Source organism: Artemia franciscana, chromosome 7, assembly GCF_032884065.1.
Source record: "Artemia franciscana chromosome 7, ASM3288406v1, whole genome shotgun sequence".
Taxonomy (NCBI): domain Eukaryota; kingdom Metazoa; phylum Arthropoda; class Branchiopoda; order Anostraca; family Artemiidae; genus Artemia; species Artemia franciscana.
This window is the reverse complement of record NC_088869.1, coordinates 16,221,774-16,246,616: the sequence shown is the minus strand read 5'-3', so window position 1 is coordinate 16,246,616 and position 24,843 is coordinate 16,221,774. Positions and strand designations below refer to the sequence as shown.

Below are 24,843 nucleotides of genomic sequence, written 5' to 3'. Positions count from 1 at the left end.
ACGGACATGTGAATATTTTCAGGGAGCGCAATGAAGAAAACTTCTATATGACAATTTATATGAGAAGGAACCCAGAAATTCGAGAAAATTAGGGCCTGTGTATGTCTCTGATGGCCCCTTGAATTAAATCTAACATTGATATAACTTCTTTTTAGGACAACTTCCTTCCCCGATTGAATAAGGTGAAAAAAACAGTGTCCCGAGAAAATATTCTGCCCCAGGCTGAAGAGGTGTTTAAGCAAACCGTTGGTATTCGTGAAGTGTTGGAGATCACCTACGAGGATGAGTATGGAGTCGGACTTGGGCCAACAATGGAATTCTACTCCCTGGTCAGTAATGAACTGCAAAGACCCGACCTCAATTTGTGGCGCCAACCATCCACTGGAGATGGCTTGTATCCCGTGCCTTTGTCTCCTCATTCAAGTGCCACTAGTGATGTTAGGAAAGTGGTGTCATCGTTTAGACTAATGGGGATGTTCCTTGCCAAGGCTTTAATGGACTCGAGACTTGTAAGTATGAATGAACTGAGCATCGAAAAAGAGCATGAAATTCCATAAAAAAAATTCTTTAAAATATTATTTAAAAAGATTTGAAATGTCATCTCTAAAGAAGGACAGATTTTTCCAGGGAATTTGGGTTTGGATGAATCACCCAAGACTAATTGGCGTACTCCTTCGCCCTTCCTTTAATAAATTGAGCCCAAATAATCCCTTGTTCTGTATTTTGTCCCCCCTCACCCATCCAAGAAAACGCCACATCGCTTAATATCTAATGTATATTGTATAATATCTAAATTGCTGAATACGAAAGGAATTAATTTAATTAATAAGAAAGTAAACTAATTAATCATTGTTTTATAATTTCATTGATAGTGAATGCAGTAATCCCTTGTATTGTGGGAGGCATATACCTTAAGATGAGACTTTCACTTTAGGTTTTCACTTTAGAAAAAAAATCTTTATACTTTTGAACCAGCGTAAACACAGAGATATATTCTATTTCGCTTCTTTCTTTTTGCACTTGTAGCGAATAATGCTCTTTAAAATTTTGAGGCAAGTATTTATGTCAATATTATATCATTGACAGTAGAAATTCTTGGGAATATTAACACTGTTCCACTTAATATGTTAACAGCACCCCTCCTCACTACTGTTCCTCCAAAAATTAGTGCATTCTACGGGCAAGGATTACAAGGGGGTACCTAAAAAGAAATGGAACAGCATTGCAATACGAAAGCCTCTGTAGTACCTATCTGTGACCTTAAGAGTGTATAGCACGACTCTTAGCAAAATTCAGTACCGCCCGTTTCGTCGAACTGGCTTGCCGTGTTCATCTCCAATATGTTTTATTTTAGCGCTGTTGCTTCCTTGTTTCTTATTCTGTGATGCCGATTTTAAGCAAATAATATTTAGCTGTTAAGTTTTATTTTGTACTAAATAAAAATCCTGCTGAAACTGTTGTGAGGTTAAAAACAGATTACAAAAAAAAACACTATGGAAAAAACCCAAATTTACGAGCGATATTCTCCCAGTCAACTGAAGACAAACCTCGTTCTGGACATCCATCAACTGCCTAAGGTGACGAAAATGCTAAAAAAGATTTTGAAAGCATGTGCTTAGAGATCGCCTTCAAAAACTATTGGGTGTATAAATCATGTCCTATCACCCCTCCACCCACCAAAAAACAAACATATTGAAAATTATATTTTTTTGAAAAGTCGAAGTGGAACTTACATTTCTAATTCTTAACTCGGCAAAATTTCTCCATATATATATATATATATATATATATATATATATATATATATATATATATATATATATATATATATATATATATATATATATATATATATATGCACACAGTATCTTTTTGGATTGGAATGTACTACGAAATTTTTACCTAAGCCGTTTAAGGCCGTGATTAAGTGAACTTGAAAACCTCGAGCTTCAAAATTGAAGTAAGGTTAGCCTTCTGTCTTTTAATTCTCTAGAGATCGTCGATTGTCAAAACTTCAAATAGCACCAATTACCAAGTCTTGTGAAAGGTTTTGATTGACAGCTTCCTTTGGTGAGATGCTTCAGCCGAGAAATAGCAAAATATTTGGCTGCGTCTTGCAAAGCTTGGTTACCGACCAAGGGAGAAGAGAAAATTAGCAAAAGAGCACTATCATTCTCAAGTACAAAATGCCCATGTATATGCAACTGTGACGGCATGCATAGAGTGCATTTAAATTATTCTTTCCTAGGGATAGGCTATTTAAAATACCTCAGTTGATTAATTCGAAACTAAACACCGAACTTAGTTGAAAGCTTTCTTCAAGGATTCTTAGAAAACCAAAGTTTTCTTACAAATTAAATAAAAAAAAAAATAACTGAAAGTAAGGAGTGACATTAACACTTAAAACGAACAGAAATTACTTCGTATATGAAAGGGACTGCTTCCTCGTGAACGCCCCACTCTTTACGCTGGAATTTTTTACTGTTTTAAAAAATAGAGTTAAGAGAAAGAATCAAGACTTTAGCGTGAAGAGCGGGGCTTTGATGAGGAAGCAGCCCCTTTCATATATGAAGTAATTTCTGTTCGTTTCATGTCACTCCTTACTTTAAGTTAAAAAACACTTGTTTTTATTTAATTTAATATCTTAACGTTTTTTAATGAATGCATGTTTTGATTTATGCTCTCCGCAGATGAATAATTAAAACGAAATTTGCATATTTTTTTTTTGGCTAAATGGCTTTCTCATAGTTTTGATCGAACGACTTCGAGAAAAAAAGGAGCGAGGAAGGAGGTCTAGTTACCCTCCGATTATTTGGTTACCTAAAAAGGCAACTAGAACTTTTAATTTTTTACGAATTTTTTATTAGTAAAATTATCAGTAAAAATAAATTTTATTAGTTAAAGACATACGTAACTTACAAATTAGCTTACGTAAGGAACTTCTGTATTCTCATATTTTTATTACATATATGAGGGGGGTTCACCCCCTCGTCAGTACCTCGCTCTTTACGCTAAAGCTTAAATTTTGTCCCTATTTCTTAAGAATGACCCTTGAATCACAAAAGCCGTAGAATAAATAGTTGAAATTCTAAAAATACTTTAGCGCAGAGAGCGAGGTATTAGGAGGAGGTGAGCCCCTCATATGCGTAATAATTTCTGTTCCTTTTAAGTTTTAATGCTGCTCCTTACTTTTAGTTGAAAAAACATTGTCATATTTATTTTTTCATTTTTTTTTTAACAATGCTAGAAAATCCTGCGCTCCCTTCATGTAAATTTTCTTCCTCCATGAAAAGTTCCCCCAGCATATCCCTCTCTTCTCAACCCCTGCCCCCAACCAAATGAAAACGCCCCTGAAAACGTCTGTACACTTCCCAATAATCATTACTGTATGCAAGCACTGGTCAGTGTTTGTAACTTGTAGCCCCTCTCACGGGGACTGTGGGGGAGTAAGTCGTCCCAAAAGACATAGTTATAAGGATTTTCGACTACGCTGAATCAAATAGCTATCTCAGAATTTTGATCCGGTTACTTTGGAAAAATAATTAGCGTGGGACGGGGGCTTAGGTGCCCTCCGATTTTTTTGATGACTTAAAAGGGCACTAGAACTTTTCATTTCCGTTAGAATGAGCCCTTTTGCAACACGCATCTGTGATCTGCCTTCTGAAAAAAAAAATAAAAAATTCGACATTTTTGCAGATAGGAGCTTGAAACTTCTACAGTAGGGTTCTATAACTTTTAGGGGTTGTTTCCCCCTATTTTCTAAAATAAGGAAATTTTCTCAGGCTTGTAACTTTTGATGGGTAAGACTAAACTCGATGAAGCTTATGTATTTAAAATCAGCATTAAAATGCGATTCTTTTGATGCAGCTATTGGTATCAAAATTCCATTTTTTAGAGTTTCGGTTACTATTGAGCCGGGTCGCTCTTTACTACAGTTCGTTACTACGAACTGTTTGATAAAGTTGGAGGACAAGCAATATAAACAAAGGTATTTTATTTCAAATGACAATACAATTAATTATGTAAATACAAAGAAGGATAGAATGTAAGGAAAATGAATTTTCCTGTTACCGGTACTAGACGATTAATTTTATAAGTACGGTTCTCGTATTGGAAGCCCCTGTGGAACTCTGGGATCAAAGCATCCATGAAGAATCCTTTCAGCTTGGGAAAAATCTTTTCGGTCCAAAAGCCTGGATCGCGGTCTATCTTTTCAATGTAGAAGTCTTTCTCGGTAAAAATCATGAAAAAGCAAGTATCTAGCTGAGCACATTCAAGCTGACATTGTACTTGGTACAATGTCAGTCCATTCTTTCCAACTTCCATGCAACAGTCCTCCTTAGCCTCTTTTCGGTTCTTTATCCACTCGCCTATCCCCAAATTTTTCGCAGTTTTGCAGTTGCATACCTCTCTTTGATTTAATTTTCCCCATGATTTCGGCTTTGTGTGCACAACTTTACTGAAGGCTCCTGACTATTTCTCATTTCTAGGTTTCTTCATTGCATTGAAATAATTTATGAAAATTTCACACTATTAACAAGCAGCTGATTATATCAGCTTGTCATTTTGGTCTCTAGGGGCTATTATCGGCGATCTGAAACGATTCTTTGTGGCAACCGACTTGTAAAAATTTCAGGTAGCTGAAAATATTCTAGGGGACTGTTAGAAAACAGGAAAATACATCGAAAAATGGTTCCAATCATCTTACAAGTTATTGTCTTCTGCTCATGATAGTACCGATTTTGTTCCAAAAGCAATATCCTTCATAGAGTACACTTGTGAAAAAGACCTAGACATTTTCTAAGATTTCTAAGCAATTAGAGGAAATAGAGCAAAATCCTTTCAAACATTTTGTAGCATCTTTAAGAAGCTATGGCCTGATATTAAAAGCGGCATCATCCGCCAATCAATACTTGGGTACTTTTTAAATATAAATTTTCAGTTTAACATGGGATTTTCGAGTTCCATCAGTTCACTTAATCACCGCCTTAATACAGATTATTTTGATGTTTAGCTAAATGTTTATAAGCGCTGTAACATCTACAAGCTTTTCCTTGGGCTATATGCAGGCTGCTGAGGTTTCTGCAGGCATTGGGGCACGGCGGTGTGTCTTGGGTCATATTACTTCCTTCTCCCCTTCGAAATCTCAAAATTTGTATTGTTTTCCCATTGTGCCTTGTATTTGATGTAATTATTTTTTTTTCAAATACCACCTCTCCCAAATCTGTGCCCCTGTTACTTTCAGAATAAGTGATTGTGAAAGCAGGTCGTCCTCGTCTGGAGTGGGAGGATGTTATATAGAAAGATTTAAAGGAATTGGGAACTTCCTGGGAGGATGTAAAGAGGGAGGCTTTTATTAGATTGGGGTGGAGGAGGAGCGTGCGTTGCTATGTTGGCCTCAGGTGGCTTGGTGCTGTGTTGAGCTGTTAGTAGTAGTAGTAAAAAAGTAATTATCTTGTCATTCAAGACTTTTCTTTTGGATCCGACACCGTTTTAGGTTATTTTTAAAAATTACCTTAATTTGTTTCGGCAATAAATTTTACACTTAAGATCATTCAGATTCTTAGTTACCATTCCAGAATGAACATCTAATGGCAATCCTTTTTCGCTTGGCTAACTAAATTACCAAATAGTAAATTTTTAAGCGTTAACAATAATCTTATTTTGGACTTATCTGTACTTTCTACATCAAAAGAATTACATTTTGGTACTATTTTATTCCTAAATACAAGAAATAAATTTTGAAGAGCCGAAGGACCTTGTAAGACTTCAACAACAAAAGTTAAATGAAGAAACTAATTTAGTGTTTTTGTTTTATCTATTTGTTCTACAAAGATGTTTGCTTGATATTTATGGGGTTTGTTCCGGTAAACGTCAGGCAATCTTGCTAGTTCTAAGGATCTATGATTAAAATATCTTTATTTTCAAGGTTGATTTACCGCTAAACCCATTGATGTTTGCATGGTTGTTAGGTAAAGAGACCACGCTGTCTTCTTCCGAGCTCAAATTGATTGACCCGGTGTTTGCTGCATCTTATCAATCGATGGCTTCAATTTTAAGGTTATTGTTCAATCTTTTTTTTTCTCTCTCTCTCTCTTTCTCTTTCTCTCTCTTTCTCTTTCTTTTTTTCGCTTGAAAGTCGTAGGTTGCTTGTGACAAAAATAGTAGCAATCTTTCAGCGTGATTGCTTCTCGACCTTATTAAATGATCTCGTCTAAAGATACGTTTGTTATATCATTTTGTATGTGAATGTATATTTTTTTTTCAAATACTGTATTTTATTTATAATACTATGTCTTGTTACTTACAGAAAGAACGTAGATACTGCAATTCTTCTTAATTAAGCGATTCTTCCTCACTTGACAGTTGCTGTTTTAATTTTTTATTTTTTTAAAATTCCCATTATTATGGGGCAACTAAGATTAAAAATTTATTTGGTTAATATACTAATATATAAAGTTTTGGGCATAAGTTTTTGCGGCTATTTTGTGTCATAACGTCGTAACCCTTTTCAATATTTGATTCGGAGATGGGAGGCTAAAGTACGGCAATGATTATTTTAACCTCCTACTTTAACAAATTCCCAGATTAGAAAAATATTTTGTTCGTAACCAAGGGTATAGATAATTTTCCTGAGGAGAAGGGGCAACTGGTGAGACAGGGGGAACATACTTACATCTTCTGTCTAATTTATTTTTACTTTTACTTTCAGTACTTTGTTTCAGGGAGGGGGCTTTTTAGGTTGGCTTCCTGCCTCCTCCCTTGACTCCGCTCATGTTGACATCTAAGAATAGATCGTTAGATATTCTGAAAATATAATCAGAAAATTAATTAAGCTGTAATGTGTATCGGACGAAACCATGTCAGTCCCTGAGGCTGAGTCGTTTTCTGTTAGTAATATTTGATTTTTTCTAAGCAGAATAGAATAAATCTACTTGTGTAACCAACTGGGGTTAATCAGGTTCATCCTGGTCGTAATATCAGGTAATTTGTAGCTTAAGGCTATTTCAGGGGAACCAAGATTGAGATATGTTTACCACGACGATGTTATATTGTTTTGGGTATTTAAAAAAAAACAATCCTACATGAAAAACCTCTCAAGGTGAAAATATTCCAATATCATCTTGTTCTTTCTCTTAAAAGTGGCTTTGTATCCGGATTTCTCCTCAAAGTTATGCGATGGTAAGCTCCCAGATCCCTCAATAACAAAAAATGTGATGATGTTGTTTTTATAGGTCTACTATATATCCTTTTTTGTGACCTTTTCAAAGTTACCCCTATCTTTAAATCATCTTTTAGAGAGAAGAAATCAAGCGAGAGAGATTTAAATGTGGAGTTGTCTCCCTCCAACGACTCAGTCATTTCTGACATGGGTTTAGATTTTACTGTTCCTGGAACGGATATTGAAATGAAAAGAAATGGACAGAATATCCCTGTGGTTATGCAAAATCTCGAGGAATATTTAAAGGTAGTTAGTTTTTTTATTTTATTTTTTTAGTAGCTGTGCTTGATTTTTTTTCTTTTTTTACTTATGCTAACTAAAAGCCTAAACTTTGAAGGGTACGTTCCTGAAAATTCATGATGTTATCTGTCTTTCATCAGGTGGTTAACGAAGTTTTAAGAATATGTTTTGCCTAGTGCTTCCTTTTTTATATTAACTTATCATATCTTAGAGGCATAAATTAATTAACTGAAGCTGGATGTCTCTCTGGTTAACGAATAGACAAAGTTAATGAAAGATTTATTTATTAGCGTGCGAAGCTTAACGTGGAATATCTGGATGTAGAATCCCTATCTATTAAAAGATTCCATATCCTTACCGTTGATCCCAAAATAATATAGTAACATCTAACGAAGATAGACCAAAGTGGTACGAATGGAAGCAGATTTTTCTAATCATGTTTCTTAGAAAGGGCACTAGAACTTTGAATTTTTTACATTTCTTGAACTAGAACTGTGCTTTTAAAATGTCAAAGAATATCAGTTTTACTGTTACAAATATTATCGTTAAAGCGGAATTGTTTTCATTAACTGACTAATTAATTATACTTAAACTTTAATCGTTTGATAATTGAGCTTCTGAAACTTATAGCAATTTTCTTCAATTTCATTTTTTTAAATTTCAATTTTTCTCATCAACGATAAAGTTTGTTGTAGTGTTGGTCGATATCTTAATTAAACGATATTTCAATATTTTTGCTTATATCGGATAATCGATATATCGTTTTTTAAATTTCTGATCAATTTTTTGCTCAGACTAACTTTAGGGTGTGGCAAAAATCTAATTACAAAGTTTGCAAATAAAGAGTAGTTTGCGAATTTGATTTTAAATTACTTATTACTTAAATTTTCAATAAAATAAATAAACTTCCACTACATGAATAAACATTTCAAAACCCCTGATTTGGAATGACTCGGGCTCGGGATAAAGAAAAATAAACTCCTGGTTATTGTTGCCTATTCAAATTCTTTTTAACTGAAAGCCAGGAGCTTAAAAGAGCAGAAATATTCCTGTAAATAGTGGAGATAACCCCTCCTCAGTACCTCGTTCTTCACGCCAAAGTTTCTTTTTGTATTTTAAAAATCTCCTGACTCTAATTGAACGGCACTTATGTTTCAATAGTTGTTCTTAAATAATTGGGATAAAAAATTAAAATTAGCTTAAAGAGCGATGTATTGAGGAGGGGGATCCGCCCTCATACACGAAGTAATTTTTGTTCCTTTTAATGTTGCTCCTTCCCTTTAGGTAGAAAAATTAGTTGTTTTTTTTTTTCATTTAATTCCTGATCGTTTTTTTCAAGTAATGAGGGAAGATCCACATTTTAAAGTAATTTGAGAAGATCCTAGAAAAATTTCTCCCACGTAAATCCTCCGTCCCTCAGACAATTCCATTCTTGCTGAAAATTCCTCGTAAAAAAAAAAAACTTCTCGCGGTAATTCCGCTGGAAAATTGTTTTTAACCTACTTTTGTCTTAAAAAAAGACTTGTTTTTCATTTAATTTTTAATGGATTTTCAAATTATGCCAGAAATCCTCCCTCCTTGGAAAACTTTCTCTGGAAATTCTCCCCACCCAATGGCTCAGGGAAATTTTCTCCCATGTAAAATTTTCCCATGTAGAATTTTGCTTTGGGGAAAATTACCACCCCTACGAAAATATCCCCCAGACAAAGTTACTCCTTTAAAAATTTTACCTGGGCTATTTTCCCGGCATATCTTCAAATTTAAAATTGAACTGGCAAAGGAAAAGTAGGTCAAATAAAGTGAATTTTGTATAAAAATTCTTTTAAACTCCCCAGTGTATAGTTTCCATTTGAAAGTTCATCCTGGGAAACTTCCCTCTTCACAGACCGTCCTCCCTTTAGAAAATACCCCACAAGGAAATTCCCTCCGTGGAAAATTCCCCCCACAGAAAAGTCACCCACCCCAAAAAATGTCTGTTAACTTTCCAATAACAAATACTATATGTAAACACTGGACAAATTTAACAACTTACAACTCTCTCCCCAGGGACTTGCAGGGCCGTGTCAACCCCATAGACATGGTTACTTGACCTTTTAATTGTATTGATCAAAATGGCTATCCCAAAATGTTGATCGGATGATTTTGGGGGAAAGGAGTCTGGGAGGTACGGAAAATCTTTTGCCTTCCGATCGTTTTGGTCACGAAATGTGCACCTAGAACTGTAATTTACGTTCGAGGAAGCCCTCTCCGGATCTTATACGACCATTGCCTCGATACAATCACATTGGCAAAAAAAAAAAAAAAAAAAAAAAAAAAACACGCATCCGTCATCTTTCTTCAGGCAAAAATTGCAAAATTTTCCATTTATGCAGATAGATGGTAGAAACCCTTGCAGTATGATTTTCTGATATGCCGAATCTGATCGTGCGATTTTTATTAAGATTCTTCGAATCTTTAGGGGCGTTCCCACTCTGTCCAAAAACAATTTCTATATAAATTTTCATATGAATTTTCTGATGCTCGTAGCTTTTGATGGGTTCATGTAACTTAATAAATTTTATATATCTGGAATCGGCATAAAAAAATACAATTTATTTGATGTATCTATTGTTATCAAGATTCCGTGTTTTAGAGTTTCGGTTGTTATTGGGAGAAGTTGTTCCATACTTACAGATTGTTACCACGAATTACTTTATTAACTGATCAGGCTTTGAACCCAAATTCTGAAAGGACATTGGTGGCGGACATGGACAATAATTCTATGAAATGTTTGTATATCTGAGACCCATATTACAAGAATTTCACGACTTAAGTGGATCAGTTTTTCTTGGAACTAAAGACTCACTACTGAAAATCTGGAGACCCGCGATAGATGCTGCTGCTGATGAAGCTTGCTTTGCTTTTACTACTGAAACTCTGTCATGTACTCTCCCCAAAAACTGGCTTGATTCTGTATTGGCTGAATCACAGGGACTGTGACGGCACTTACATCTGTTGATACAGATTCCAGTAAGACCCAATCCATGTGCTTTGCTATTTTACTCTCAACTTGGAAATTATCGTCATAGTTAATACACAATTTCTACAAACGTGAATTAAGGTATGTGGTAATTGTGACCTGACCAGAAGTGTCATCTGAGCAACGCCTATAAGCTTGGAAGATATTTTATGTAGCCAAGACTTTTGGAGTTTCTCAGCAACATTTGAGAGTCCACCCACACAAAACGTAGCTTAAGAAAAGGCCTTTGTGAACTCATGGATACAGCTGTGAATGTTGTGTATCAGCATAAATGAGTCAGGGGATTGAATAAAATTATTATTCTTCTCGGCCGTATGTGAATTAAATTTCTATGTTGGATATTCTCTTCTGGACGTTCACCCGTAGATATCAGAAAAAGCTGAAATAAAAATGTTTTCGATATCGATATTTAATTTTTTTTAAATATCGAGATCGATATCCAATATCGCCCAACACTAGTTCGTTGACGTTAAAATAAATAACAAGTTTTAAGAGTTGAAGTCGTCGCTTCAGCTCCGCAGTGGCTTATTTGTTAAAATAAGCCCTAAAACGTGTTTGGGCAATGGGCAATGATAACGATATAGTAACGATGAACATGCCTGTTTACTCTTAAAATTTAATATGGGCATGACAACTGGTAATGGTAAGGATTAAAATGCCTTTTTACTTCTAAAACTTGTTATAGTAATGGCAACGATATAGTAATGATGAAAATGTATGTTGACTCCTAATACTAGTCACGGCAATAGTAACTAGTAACGGACTGGTAATGATGAAAATGGCTCTTTACTCATAAAACTTGTTATAGTAATGACAACGATATAGTAATGATGAAAATGTATGTTGACTCCTAATGCTAGTCATGGCAATAGTAACTAGTAACGTACTGGTAATGATGAAAATGGCTCTTTACTCCTAAAACTTGTTATAGTAATGACAACGATATAGTAATGATGAAAATGTATGTTGACTCCTAATACTAGTCATGGCAATAGTAACTAGTAACGGACTGGTAATGATGAAAATCCCTTTTTACTCCTAAAACTTGTTATGGTAATTGTAACCGGTAATGGTAACAATGAAAATGCCTGTTTACTCCAGCGTTCAGATGGGTGCTCTCTATCATTATTTTTTGAAGTTGCAAATCCATTTTGGAATTAAAAAGAAGATTCTGAGATGTTGAAGGACTGAAGTTTCCAACAGCTTTGAAGTTTGAAGTTTATTTCCATGTTTACAGTAACTTGTATGCTTCAAAGCTATATTTGGGAATGCGAGTCAGGGCCTCCTTTTGTTCTGCTTATTAAATATTCAAAATATTTAATGTGACGTAGTATTCATTGGTATATTGGACTATATTGACTATTGAAGATAAAATATCAATATTCCAAACGGATGTTAATTTGCTTGGCTTCTCACTCTGCTACGTTGGGAAGGTGTTCACATTGCACAATATTATGAACAACCTTCTTAAAAAACAAATAAGAGGATGTGAGGTTTGATAATAGAAGTTTCAGACTACTTTTAAGTTTTAAAGTTTAACATCCTATTTATATTAAGTTATATACTTCAAAGTTGTTTTTATGAATGCATGTCAAAGCCTAAATTATATTGACGTATTTTGATGGGACAAATGTCTCTCGATGCTTTTGACAAGATGTTAATGTATGATAAAACGTTAATATTCCGAACGGGTGCTCATCTGCTTAGTTTTCCGCTCTGCTTAGAAAGGAAGGTATACAATGTACGTACAATATTATAGACTAGTGGAAGCAAACAAGTCTTTTTGTTTAAATTAAGTACTTAGCATCTATCTGAAAGTCAGTTCTTGTTATTACCAGGCGTATGCCATAAATAAAATAGAGGGTTGGAGATAGAAAAGTTGTGTTTTAACTGAATATCTTGATAGTTTTGATTGTTTATACCCGTGAGTAAGGAGAGATGGAGACAATTATTCCATGGTATGCTCAAAGGGTCTTCTGGGGCAACTTGGAAGGATTTAAGGACGTGTTGGCCGTAAGGCCGTGTTGCTAGTTTATTTAGTGGTCTACTTTGTAAAGTAATTGTCAAGACGTAGGCTTATCGACACAACTCGAGACCTGACTTGCTATGTCTAATGTTCTGAATATGTGCTGATCCCTGAACTAGGAATAGTGTTTTTAAGACGATGTTCTTTCCATTAAGACGGCGTTCTTTATATTATTGCTTATTACGGCGTTCTTACATTTATATTCGCTCCCAACCGCAAAAGCTCAACTTTTTGATCCAGTGAAACTCTTCGGATTCGGAATCACATATCTTTTTGTAAGGAAGTGGAAAATCATTTGCACAACAATTTGTTTGTGGTCTAACTACATTTTTACTAGACTAATAGGCTATCCAAATGATTAAATTTGAATGTACCGGAATTTAGTGAAATTACCGAATACCGGTTCTCATATTTCTTCCTCGCTTTTCTTATCTTTAAGAAAATGGATTTCTCTTAGTAAGTTTCTCTTGGAGATTTTCGGGTTTTCTATATACCTTTTTATATACTAGCATATAACTGGCTTTACAGTTTCTGGAGGGAGGCTATCCTTCCTTAAAAAAGAGGAAAATGTAAATGCTTTGTAGCTGGAAAGAAAACCGGTAAAAGAGTTTAAGTTAATATATCTTTTTTTGTGGTTCTATTAAATTTGGTTCTACGTGTATCTTTTTATTATTATTACTATGTTTTCATTTTATATTTTCAAAGTTTTTGGTGAAATATTGTAAAAACGTTTTTTCTTTGAAGAGCATTCCCCATTGGATTTTGATTGAAGGTGTCCGGAGACAAATGGAAGCATTCAAAGAAGGTTTTGAAAGTGTTTGCCAATCAAAGTCCCTTCGTTTATTTGAGATTGAGGAACTCGAACTTCTTCTATGTGGCTCAGATCAAAAGGATTATGAAGAATCATGGAATCCAAAGGCAAGTTAAGTTTGAAAAATACGCTCAAAATGATCCTACCTCTGTAGTGTGTGTGTGTGTTTGGTGGGGGGGGGGTATTTCACCCGCAAAAACCGTCAACGGATAAGAAAATCGTTCTAAAAAAAAAAAATTCTTGAAAAGCAAAGAATTTTTTTTAAATTGTATGAAATTGAAAATATTTCATTAAAAATTTCATTGAACCTAATATAACGAATTTTGAGTGTTGATTATTATTATTTTTTTATTTATATTTATATTTAATTCTTAATATTGGTGTAGAAGCGTTATTGAACTCAGAATATTTCACCAGGTGCTATTTAATTGAAGGCTGCTTGAACAAAATGGAAATTTGTCTCTTGCGGCCTCATACCGACGATTTTGGGGAAGGGGCAGCTATTTTGTGATTGAAGGATTAACATTTTCAAAGAAATTTTTAGTCTTTTTGGTTATATAATCGAAATCTATGTATCTGTGTTGACTGTTGGAATGGGAAGGGTGCTTTCAAACGGCAAGTTTGAATTAAAATCAACTTGGTGGACTGCGATAAAAATTTGACAACGTTGGCCAATTGGAAGGAAAGCCAAGACAGATAGTCTGAGTGAAAGGAAAAGCTGGTATACTTTTTTTTTTTCAGAATTGCATAAACATGATGTGCTTTCACTTGTTGATAGATATTCTATCATCCATCCTAGGATGATAGAATGATAGGTGATAGGTAGATAGGTATGGAGTAAGGGTAATTCAAACAGTGTATCAGTTCTATCAGAACATTTGAAGGCATTTAGAGACCTCGACTACAAAGGTTTTCAAGGATTTATGACTACAGGACTTGCAGGCAATTGGGCAACTGAGATTAATCATAATCTGAACTTTTCTTACTGGGAAAGACTACTGGAATTGGAATGGGGGGAGGGGGGTAAACGAGATCTTTGGGTCATCTGGCAATGCCCATTGGACTTGTATGCAAAACGGGGGGCTGAATTCACCTGGACTCACAGGTGAACGAGCGTAATAGGCCTGCCCACTTAAAGAGAATCTATGTCGTGCAGCCCTATAATTCTGATTTTGATTTGGGGGAAGGGGGAAGCTATTTAATGATTGGAGTATCAACCTTTGAATAGATGTTTATAGTCCTTCTGGTTATATAACCGAAAACTATGTATGTATTTTCGAATGGAGAGGGCTGCTTGGAGTCATAAAGTCATAGGAAAAAAAAAATCGACATAAAAAAATCACAGTAAGTTTAGTGGAAAAATATTTAGAGAAGTAACTAAGCTGTTTACTAAAATTAATTAAAAATTTAACCTTAATTACTGATTTTTTTGTTGTAATATTTCTGATCCAATTACTAATACTATACAATCTAAATCTAATCTTTTTATCTAATTTAATAAACTATTAAAAATGATAGTTCATCATCGTTAGATGCAAGAAAATGATAGTTGAACTTTTAAGCACTAATAAATTTTAAAAGGATTTGGTATGTATTAAGACCTTCTAGCATACTTTACAAAACTAATTAAATGCCATGTTTTCCCTATTATTGATAGTTCCTCTTGGGGTATTTGTGGTGCATCCTTAGATATCTTATGTCTCCTTTCCCATATGCCCTGTGGTAGATTGGGTCAAATCTCGGACCAAACAGAGATCTATCCAGGTGCTACCTGGAATCTATATACCTTAATTGCTTCATTTTCATAAATCTATTCGTCATTCACATTTTTTTTATACTTTCTATGTTCTTTAATTTCTTATATACTATGGATTTTCTGTTTGAATTTTGGAAGTTACCCCTCCTGTAACACTTGATTAGCTATCTTCTTGTTTTTATCCATATCTTTTCAAGCTATTAAAGGTTTTAGTAAATTTTAATCCTTTGCCTTTCTTTTCTGACTTGGTACATTGCAAAAAAAATAGGGAATCATATTACTATTACTACTAATACTACAAAAAGTCACCGCAGCACCAAGCCGTCTGAGGCCAGTACAGCTACCCATACTCCTCCCCCATTCCAATCTATTCAAAGCCTTCTTCTTTACACCGTCCCAGGAAGTTTGCGTTTCCCTTAATTCTTTTCTTGCTACATCCTCCCGCCCAAACCGATGACGAAATGCTTTTCATTTAGCCATAAATAGTTGGCTAATGAGGACAATCTTGGCAGTCTTTCATTCTTCATCTACAGAACTTGCCTTAGTCATCTCGCTCTTTCTCTCATTATGGCTCTAGAAAGTGGGATTGAAACACACTTTTCGTACAGCCTACTGTTTGAGATACGGTTAGTCATTTGTGTACCAAAAAAAGGCAATTTCTCTGGAATAACATTTAGCGAATCTTCCTCCGTTTTTTGGACAGAGTGTTAACACAGAGTGTTAGGACAAAGAATACTGCAAATCATGCCTCAGAATCATATTTGACCACTGTCATCACTGTAGCTTCCGATATTGTAATTTTGGCTTGCAGACTTATCTTTCTCATTCTTGCACCCCGAACTTGCAAAACGTTTAAAAGTTCATTCATTTTGCTAACACTTTCATCTAGGATGCTTAAATCACCAGTATAATCCAAATCCAGGGAAGTTTTACTTCCTCATTTGTTTCCGTGTTGTCCCATTGCCTTTGTTGTGCTGCTTTGGACAAACTCCATCAACATGATCCATATCAACGGGAATAGAAAGCAAACCTGATTAATTCCTGGTTTAATTCAGAACCAGCTACTAGGACCGTATTAAAGATTTTTTTTGGGGGGTTACTAAAATGTTTTTTGGGTGGGTTGTACAAAAAAAACTTCAAAAAACGCATGAAAAATTTGTTTATATTCCTTTTTGTAACCTTTTTGCGAGATGGAAAAACATTCAGGGGGGGGGGGTCAAACTCCTCCTCCCCCCCTCTGGACATGGCTGAATATAGCTACTAATATCATTTCCTATCTTAACCGCAGCGGTATTATTCTCGCACTTGGCACTAATCACATAAATCTATTTGTCTAGTATGCAATACAAGGATAATGACTTTGCTAAAGCTCTTCTACCTGCAGGTCAAACGCTTGCTCATAATCTATAAAACTAAGGGCTAAAGGTGTTTGAGGGGTTAGTCCCTTCTCAATTTTTAATCTAAAAGTAAAAATTTTGTCGACACATCCTCTACCCTTCCTAAAACCGCACTGTTCTTCCTTTAAACTTGGTCTACAGCATCTCAAGTCTAAAAAGTATCATCATACTAAGTAATTTGCTGCCTACTGAAACCAGTCTAATACCGCTATAATTACCACACTCACTCTCACCACCTTTTTTAATGCTCGGTTTAAGTAGGGTTGTCCTGAAATCACTAGGTACCATTTTCAAAAATCATATTCAGAATTTTAGTTATTTATTTTTAACCCCATAACCAACAAATTTTAAAAAATCACTTTTTATTCCTTTTAAAGTACAGTCACTAATTCTTCCTCACAAAATATATCTTGCTTCATTTCCAGTGTGGCACAAACTTTTTCCTTTTCCTGAATATATTTTCCTGTAATTCTATCATGGTTTAGCACACTCTCAAAATGTTCTGCCAATCTCTTTTTAACTCTCTCTTTGTTACTAATTGTGGCCTCATTCTTGTCTTTAACCTGAACAAGTCCATATTGACTACTCCCTCTCAATTTATTAATATACCATTGCAATATTTTACTATAATGCCGTCTAGCTGCGTCTTCCAGATTTTTGGTTTTTTTCTCCATGGCCTCCAGTTCACATATCCTTAGTTCATATTTTAATGCTCTCTCCACTTTCTTTACATTTCCTTATTTTCATATGATATATCACTCAGATAATTCTTGTACAAGCCCCTCTTCCTCTCTATTAAACAGAATTCATTTTTACTAATATTTCTAGCTGGATTTCTCAATTTCTTCCTTAAGACACCATCAGCAACTTCACAGATTATTTTTCTAAAATTATTCCATTCCGTCTTCTACATTGTCCAATTTTAAACTCTCTAATTTCCTATTCAACTGTTCCTGGTTACTAGGCAATTAGAATATTAGCTTGGACTTTGGCCCAAAATTTGTAAATCTGTAACGAAATACGGATTTGTATCTAGCTTGCTAAATAGGAATGATACTTTATTCTATTGTACCAAAAAAAAAATAATTCCCTCAATGTGTATTTATAACAAGGATTGCACCTTAGGCTTTTAATAGATGTGCATTGAAACCCAATCCCTCTAGACTGGTCTGAAGACCTACTCGAATATTTGAATTCAAAATGCATTCATTTTTAAATATCCAACCCTCTCTCCCCTTGCTTTTAAACTTGTTTCCATCCTTGTCATAACTAGATTCTGACTGACCGTCCCCTGTGCGTTAGATATCAATAATTAAAATCAATTTTAGAACTTTGATACTTCTTAAACGTCGATGAAAAATTGTGCGGTAACACTATAAAACTTTTCTAAATGCATTCATGTCAATTATCAAGCTCCCTCGTCCTCCTATTTGATCTGCAGTCTGTTTTAAACCCCCTCACAACTATATCCTGACTGGCGTTCTGCTGTTCCTTGAATGGCAATATTTAGAATTAATTTTCGGATGTTGATGTTCAAAAATGGCAATTTATTTAGGATGCTTTTTAGGGGAAGGGGCCTATGTCAGTTTTGGTGAACATTATACCATCTTTTAATGGCTCATTTTATTTATTGGCTGAAATCATTTTATTTCTTTATACAGACTCTTTTGGAATGTTGGAAGCCCTGTCATGGCTATACGAGTGACTCAAGGGTAGTTAAGGATCTAGCTGAGGTTATGTCTGAGTTTACGAGAGCTGAGAAGCGGAAGTTTTTACAGTTTGTAACCGGTACACCTAGGCTTCCCATCGGAGGTAACTTTTTTTCCTTTTCTCTTCCCTTTAATTTTTACTTTCTACCCTATCTCAAATTTTTACTATTTTGAACCATGATTTGTGGCTGTAGCTGCAACCTTGTGAATAACGTAAAAATCAGTTGTGGTTCTGGCCTCTCTTCAGCTCGGGGCAAAATCTTGATTAGTACCCCTCCTCCTCCCCCCTCCCTGTCTCCCCAAATTGTTAAGGTCGTGTTTTCGTTTTTTGCCATAGTTTTTCTAACTTCGTCCTCTTCTTTTTTTTAATAAAAAAATTACAAAGGAGGTTATTGGTTAAAAATGGCCATAAATTTGTAAAATGAGGGGAGAGATTGATGAAGGTTTATTTCTGTTTTTGTTCATTGTAGGAGGTTCCAGAAAAGGAATGTATGGCATCGAAAGAGGTGATGAGGGATGGTTTTTCGAGGTTTTGGAAAATAAAATTTTATTATTATAAAAAATTGTTTTAGATTAAACTATGTGGATATGGCGCATCGAGTCAAACTTATAGAACGGTTGTACTTTTTGTTTTCTTTTTCAGTTTGTGTACATATATTTTGTTTGTCATGGCCGGTTCGTGTTATTTCTTTGAAAATAAGCATCATCTCCTATAGCATTAAAAAAAAATACTGTATTTCATGATTTTGTACAGCAATATATTGCTGTGCATTGAGCTCGCACATAATCTCTTAATATATATATATATATATATATATATATATATATATATATATATATATATATATATATATATATATATATATATATATATATATATATATATATATATATATATATATATATATATATATATATATATATATATATATATATATATATATATATATATATATATATATATATATATATATATATATATATATATATATATATATATATATATATATATATATATATATATATATATATATATATATATATATATATATATATATATATATATATATATATATATATATATATATATATATATATATATATATATATATATATATATATATATATATATATATATATATATATTCATGTAACAAAAAAAAACATACTATTAGTGGTGGTCGAATCCATGCTCTCTTGTATACTGGCAGCATAATTCGGAAGAACCCCAGCCCAGAAAAAGATCATGCCTTAAAAAAGTGCATATTCCCATTTTGAGGCCCCCTTTTCAGATAAAAAAAATACTCTAACCGTCTCTCTCCTCCTCCAACCTTTTTTTAAATGACAGGGTTTGTCGTTGCAACCAGAGTATATGCGATGAAAGCTGGATCGGATATAAATTGGCTACTTTTCAGAAAACAATTTAGAGGCGTGCAATAGCTGTGCTATAATGAATCCAAGTCAGGGCATAATGAACATAAGACATAACATAACATGAATCCAAGTCAGACATAAGACATGAACATAAGATATAAATGTAGATAGTTCATTTTGGTTTTATATGAAAGTTTTTCCCAACTAAACAACATGTAATGCAGCAACTGCGTGTTAACCTTTTTTTCTATGATTTCTTATTTTAGCTTAATGCTTTTCATTAGATAAGCTTTTGCCATTTGTATATTCTTTTGTTCCTTTTTCTAGGCTTTAAAAAGCTCTCACCGCTACTAACCATCGTCAAGAAGGGAGAAAAAAACAAGGATTCAGACTCCTTCCTTCCATCAGTTATGACTTGTGCAAATTATCTGAAGCTTCCTGATTATACTTCAAAAGAAATTCTAGAAGCCAAATTAAAAGTGGCCATGGACGAAGGCCAGCTCTCCTTTCATTTGTCCTAGTGGATTTTTTTTCTTTCATTTTTTTGTAATGAACTTAACTATCTTAATGTTGAAGGCCTTATGTCATTGCGACTTCTTCTGGAAAATATGGACATAGATATATGAAGACGTGAAATAGCTAATCCAGAAAAAAAGAAACTCATTTTGACGACCAAAGTTTTAACTTTTATTTTTAGCTTTAAGTCTATTTTTGTCCTTCTTTCTGTTTTATCTTTATCCCATCAAACGAAAGGCTTTTCTTCTTAGTTACTTCTGTTCCAGTTTCACTCCTTTTTTTTTCGTATATACGTGCTAGTGGCGAAATTTTAGTTTTTTGTTTCTTGGATATTTTTGATATTTTGTTTATTTATGTCAAAAAATATCAAGATGTTAAGGCATCAGTGTCATCACCAATGTCATCAATGACATAAATGGCAAGATGTCAAGACATAGTCGGATAATTGAGGATTTAGACATGCGTAGCTCTTCTTTGATTTTTTTTTTTTTTTTTTTTTTACAAGCTCAACAATTCTTCAATACTGCATATGTAATATTCTAGCGAAAATCTACTTTAGTTGACGTGGATTAAATAGGTTGCTTCAATAACAAGCGAGACTAATACCACGTATATGATTTTACATGAAAAAAAAGATACATTTAGAGAAAGTGTGCGAAATTAGTAGGGAAATCTTAAAAATGTCGATATTTTATTCATAGGGGCACTGGCTTGAGGATATGGAGTGTTTTGATGATTTTTGTTTTCCTTTAGGGATTCGTTAGATAGAATTTTATTTAGTTTCTTACAGTAAAAAAAACATTTAATGAAGATATCAAATATTAAATTTTGTTTGCCCATGTCTATTTCGACAACGGCCAAAGATTCCTTCTTTCTGAGTCAATTATTTGTGTCAGTCATTTTTTTTCTATTGAATGACATTTTTTTCGGTGTCGCTGCAATTTTGTTTGCACTTCAAATTTTGTAGTGATATATGTAGAGCTCTGTTTCGACAGTTACTATTTCGGCCTCTCCTTCTTCTCCAACCTCATAGGTTATTTTGACAATAAAAAACTAGGACTTGTCTGTTTTGTTTGTTTTTTTTTAGAAATTTTTCCGTTGGTGTCTTTAGTTGAATTGTTTTTTTTTTATTAAATTACCTTATATTCTTGAATATATGGTTTTATGGGCTTATAAAATTGGGTTTATGCAGATAAAACAAAAAAAAAAATGTAGGAAAATTAAAAATGTGTACAAGAACTTTAAATTCATTTTTAAACTGTTTTCAGGTTTTGGTAACACCTCTAAATTCATTTTTAAACTATATTCAGGTTTTGGAAACACCTTTAGAACACCCTTAAATTCATTTTTAAACTGTGTTCAGGTTTCGGAAACACTTCAGTAAATTATTTGATTGAGTCGCCTCAAAATCTGGCGAATTTTCAGGTTGTTTGGTTAATTTGCCGGCTGAAAGATGAAATGTCGTTCGATTCAAAGTTTAACACTGTTTCCAAATATTGCTACAATTGCAATAGTGTTTTCAACTCCCCATCACTAATACCTGAGTATAACATTGGGATATATGTACAAGTTCGCTAATATGCATTATGAAAGAAGTGTTGATGAGACCCAAGTATTAAAAAAGAAGAAAAGAATACACACTAAAGATAACAACAAACTTTCATGTGATGTTTATGGCTATTATTAGGCTTTGTATCTAAACATTTATTGTATCTTGTTTTTTGGGAATTATTTTTGTATCTTCCTTGAAATTGATGGAAATAATTTGTTTATCTGTCATTTTGTGATAATATGCGACAATCGCTGTCCTAATTATCTCAATATTGACCGTAGATACGGTGTTTTGTTTAGTGGGAATGCATTAAATGATCCGCAAATTACAATAAGAAATTTACTGACACCCCACGCTTTCTCAGAGCATTTTAGGAGGCTTATAGGATGTATCAGGTTGTGAGTTTATTAAGATAATTACTTGTATAACTTACCAAAGAGCCCGTCATATGACAGGCAAAAATATTTTGCCCTGCTCTAAACACAAAACAACAAGTACCCCCCCCCCCCCCCCACACACAAAACAATCTTAAATGTTTCGGTATAACTTACCAAAGAGCAACTCATATGACAGGCAAAAAATATTTTGCCCTCCTCAAAACGCAAAACAACAGGTATCCCCCCCCCCACACACAAAACAATCCTAAATGTTTCGGTGCGATCCCTCACCCGTGAGACAAAACAGGCTATATTTTCTTAAGATTATCTGAAGCCAAGTGACTGATTGCAAGTGTCCTCTGGGGTAACAAGAGTTTTTCCCTAGGGTTCAAATATTCGTATCGTAGCTTCGCGTGATCGGCTAGGTGTCACAGACACTTACCAATGATATAGAGTAAGATGCAGAGGCTTCCAAACAGGTGTTCAGGTACGTCTAGAAGTTATTTGTAGAAAGAACAAGTACGGCAGATGTGTAAAGCAGTGTTTCGATAAATATCTTGTAGCCTTTTCTAATTGGGTTACAATAGCAAGTTATATAATTCAATGGATTTGAACTTGGAAATAGACTATCAGTTCCTTTTGATTTCATCAAACCTTAACAACTGGCCTATCTAATCTGTTTCTTTAAGACTTATGTCAGGCATGATTTTAAGAAGTTTTATGTACTGTTTTCGATTTATAGTCTGCAAAAAAATTCCCTTGTGCAAGGTTTTTGTCCCAGGAGTTTGTCTTTCGTTTTATTTTAATTTTGAAATTAGTTTTTCAGAGCAGATTCTTCAAAAACTTTGGCAAAGGGAATCCTTGTACGTAGTTCAGAAGTTTAAGCAATTGATATTTGTCAAATGTAAATAATTTTCTTGAATAATACATGGCGAACATTAATTGTGTGGTAGCAATTTTGTTTATTGGGGTGTTTTATTATTTGTTTTATTTTTCAAATACATTTCCCACAAATGTATTATCTGTTTTTTTGTTGTTTTTTTTATCTCAGCTCAATTTTGCTGCTGCAATTGCAGAATTAGATACATTCGAAAATTTGTCGAGAAATTCTGAGAAAACTTCACAAATAAAAATGACTATAGCCAAAATTTGTAGACCACCATTTGCACATGTCTCGCATTTTTCTTGTCTCATATTCGGTTTTATAGCAATCTGTGTTTCAATATATATCCGAATAAATTACTAAATATGAAGTTTTTGCTAACTTTAGCTATTGTAAGGAATCATGAATCCTTTTTTGGAGCTACTATGTATAAGATGTGTTATTTCTCCAAGGTGCATTCGGGATTTTGTTTTGGGAGGGAGGCGTATTTTATTTAGATTGTAGGGCTACCAAAAGAACTTTAGAAGTGCATTAAAATTGGTTTGTATGCATTTTTGTTACGTTTTTATGAGTCGGACAAAAATTTTGGTGGAAGTTCATATCCAGCAAATTCCTCCTTCCCTACTGGATGATACCATGTATGTTCTGCGCGGGATAAGTTATACAAGCATGTGTATTGTATGTCTGTTGTAATATATTTTTATAGTAATAAGAGCTTTGAAGGACGTTTCTGGGTGGGTGGTTGGTCTCGGGTTGGAACCGTAATCCACTCTTCCAAAGCTCCAACTTGATAAGCATCTTGTAAAAAATCGATATAAAAATTGTAATCTTGCTTGTCTTAGTGACAATTCATTATGAATCGCCTCCAGGTTAAAGGAAATTATGAAATCTTATAGAAGATAAAACAAAATGATGTTCTCCTGATTGCTTGAGATCAAAGTAGCCTCCTTACAACACTATTTTCATTTCTTTTATTATCCAGAGATTTGAAATACTAACCTAATTCTAGACCTATGGGTAGGGATCAATGTAAGAGCCTGTGTAGTGCTGTATAGATCACCAATAACTCAAAACAAAACATCAAAAATATTTTGTGAAAACTCAGAGATCAAGTGCTTATTATACTCACAATCGTTTTCGAGGGACTTTACTTTAATTTAACGGTGACGACGAACATTTCCCTCGAATAGAACCATTTTTCTTTTTAGAAACAATGGTTGGTCATATTAGACTTTCTGCTAATCTTCCGAAAAAAAAACGTGGCAAAAAGATGGTCCCTGCTTTTTTTTAATAACTCTTCGTCTTTTTTCAAACTCCTTATTATTTCGTTAAAAAAAAGGCACAAAAACGCGAGGAACCACCAGAGCAACGTGAAACCAGGCTTGCGGCTTTACGTCAACGAAGACGTGTCGAGGAACCACTAGAGCAACGCGAAACCAGGCTTGCGGCTGACAGATATTAAAAAAAGAAGGCGTGTCAAGGAATCACCAGAGTAACGCGAAACCAGGCTTACGGCTGACAGAGATAGTAAAAAAAGAAGGCGTGTCGCTGTATTACAAAAGCAACGCGCGAACAATCGCCTGGCATTCAAGAACTGCCCTTCCGATGACTCTAACTTGAGTCGAGATGTTCAAATCGGGACTATGTCTGAAATTTGTCCCTTTTGCAAGCCATTGAAATTTAATGGCGAAACAATGGGAATGTGTTACGCCTCAGGAAAAGTTAAGCTTCCTCAACTGGCTACACCACCAGAGCCATTGAATACTTTGCTTACTGGAAATACATCTGAATCTAAGCGTTTTTTTAATTAAACATCAGAAAATATAATTAATGTTTCCAAATGACGTCGTTTGGTGCCCAAATCGAAGATCAAGGTCATTTTATGCCTACTTTCAAAGTAAAAGGGTAAATTTATCATAGAGGGGGCTCCCTTCTACCATTCTCAGGTTAGCATCACAAAT

General features: G+C 34.2%; 1 protein-coding gene across 2 annotated transcripts in view; it reads left to right on the top strand.

Annotated features, from left to right (window-relative positions):
* LOC136028904 (E3 ubiquitin-protein ligase TRIP12-like) overlaps nt 1–21,223 on the top strand; it is a 131,842-nt gene extending 110,619 nt beyond the window's left edge. For both annotated transcript variants that reach the window (XM_065706862.1, XM_065706863.1), the window contains exons 25-30: nt 156–509; nt 5,930–6,060; nt 7,300–7,468; nt 13,252–13,425; nt 18,133–18,283; nt 19,882–21,223. In XM_065706862.1, the coding sequence (XP_065562934.1) occupies nt 156–509; nt 5,930–6,060; nt 7,300–7,468; nt 13,252–13,425; nt 18,133–18,283; nt 19,882–20,075 (1,173 nt within the window). In that variant the 3' untranslated portion in view covers nt 20,076–21,223. The remainder of the gene's footprint in view (nt 1–155; nt 510–5,929; nt 6,061–7,299; nt 7,469–13,251; nt 13,426–18,132; nt 18,284–19,881) is intronic.
* The last annotated feature ends 3,620 nt before the right edge of the window (nt 21,224–24,843 follow it).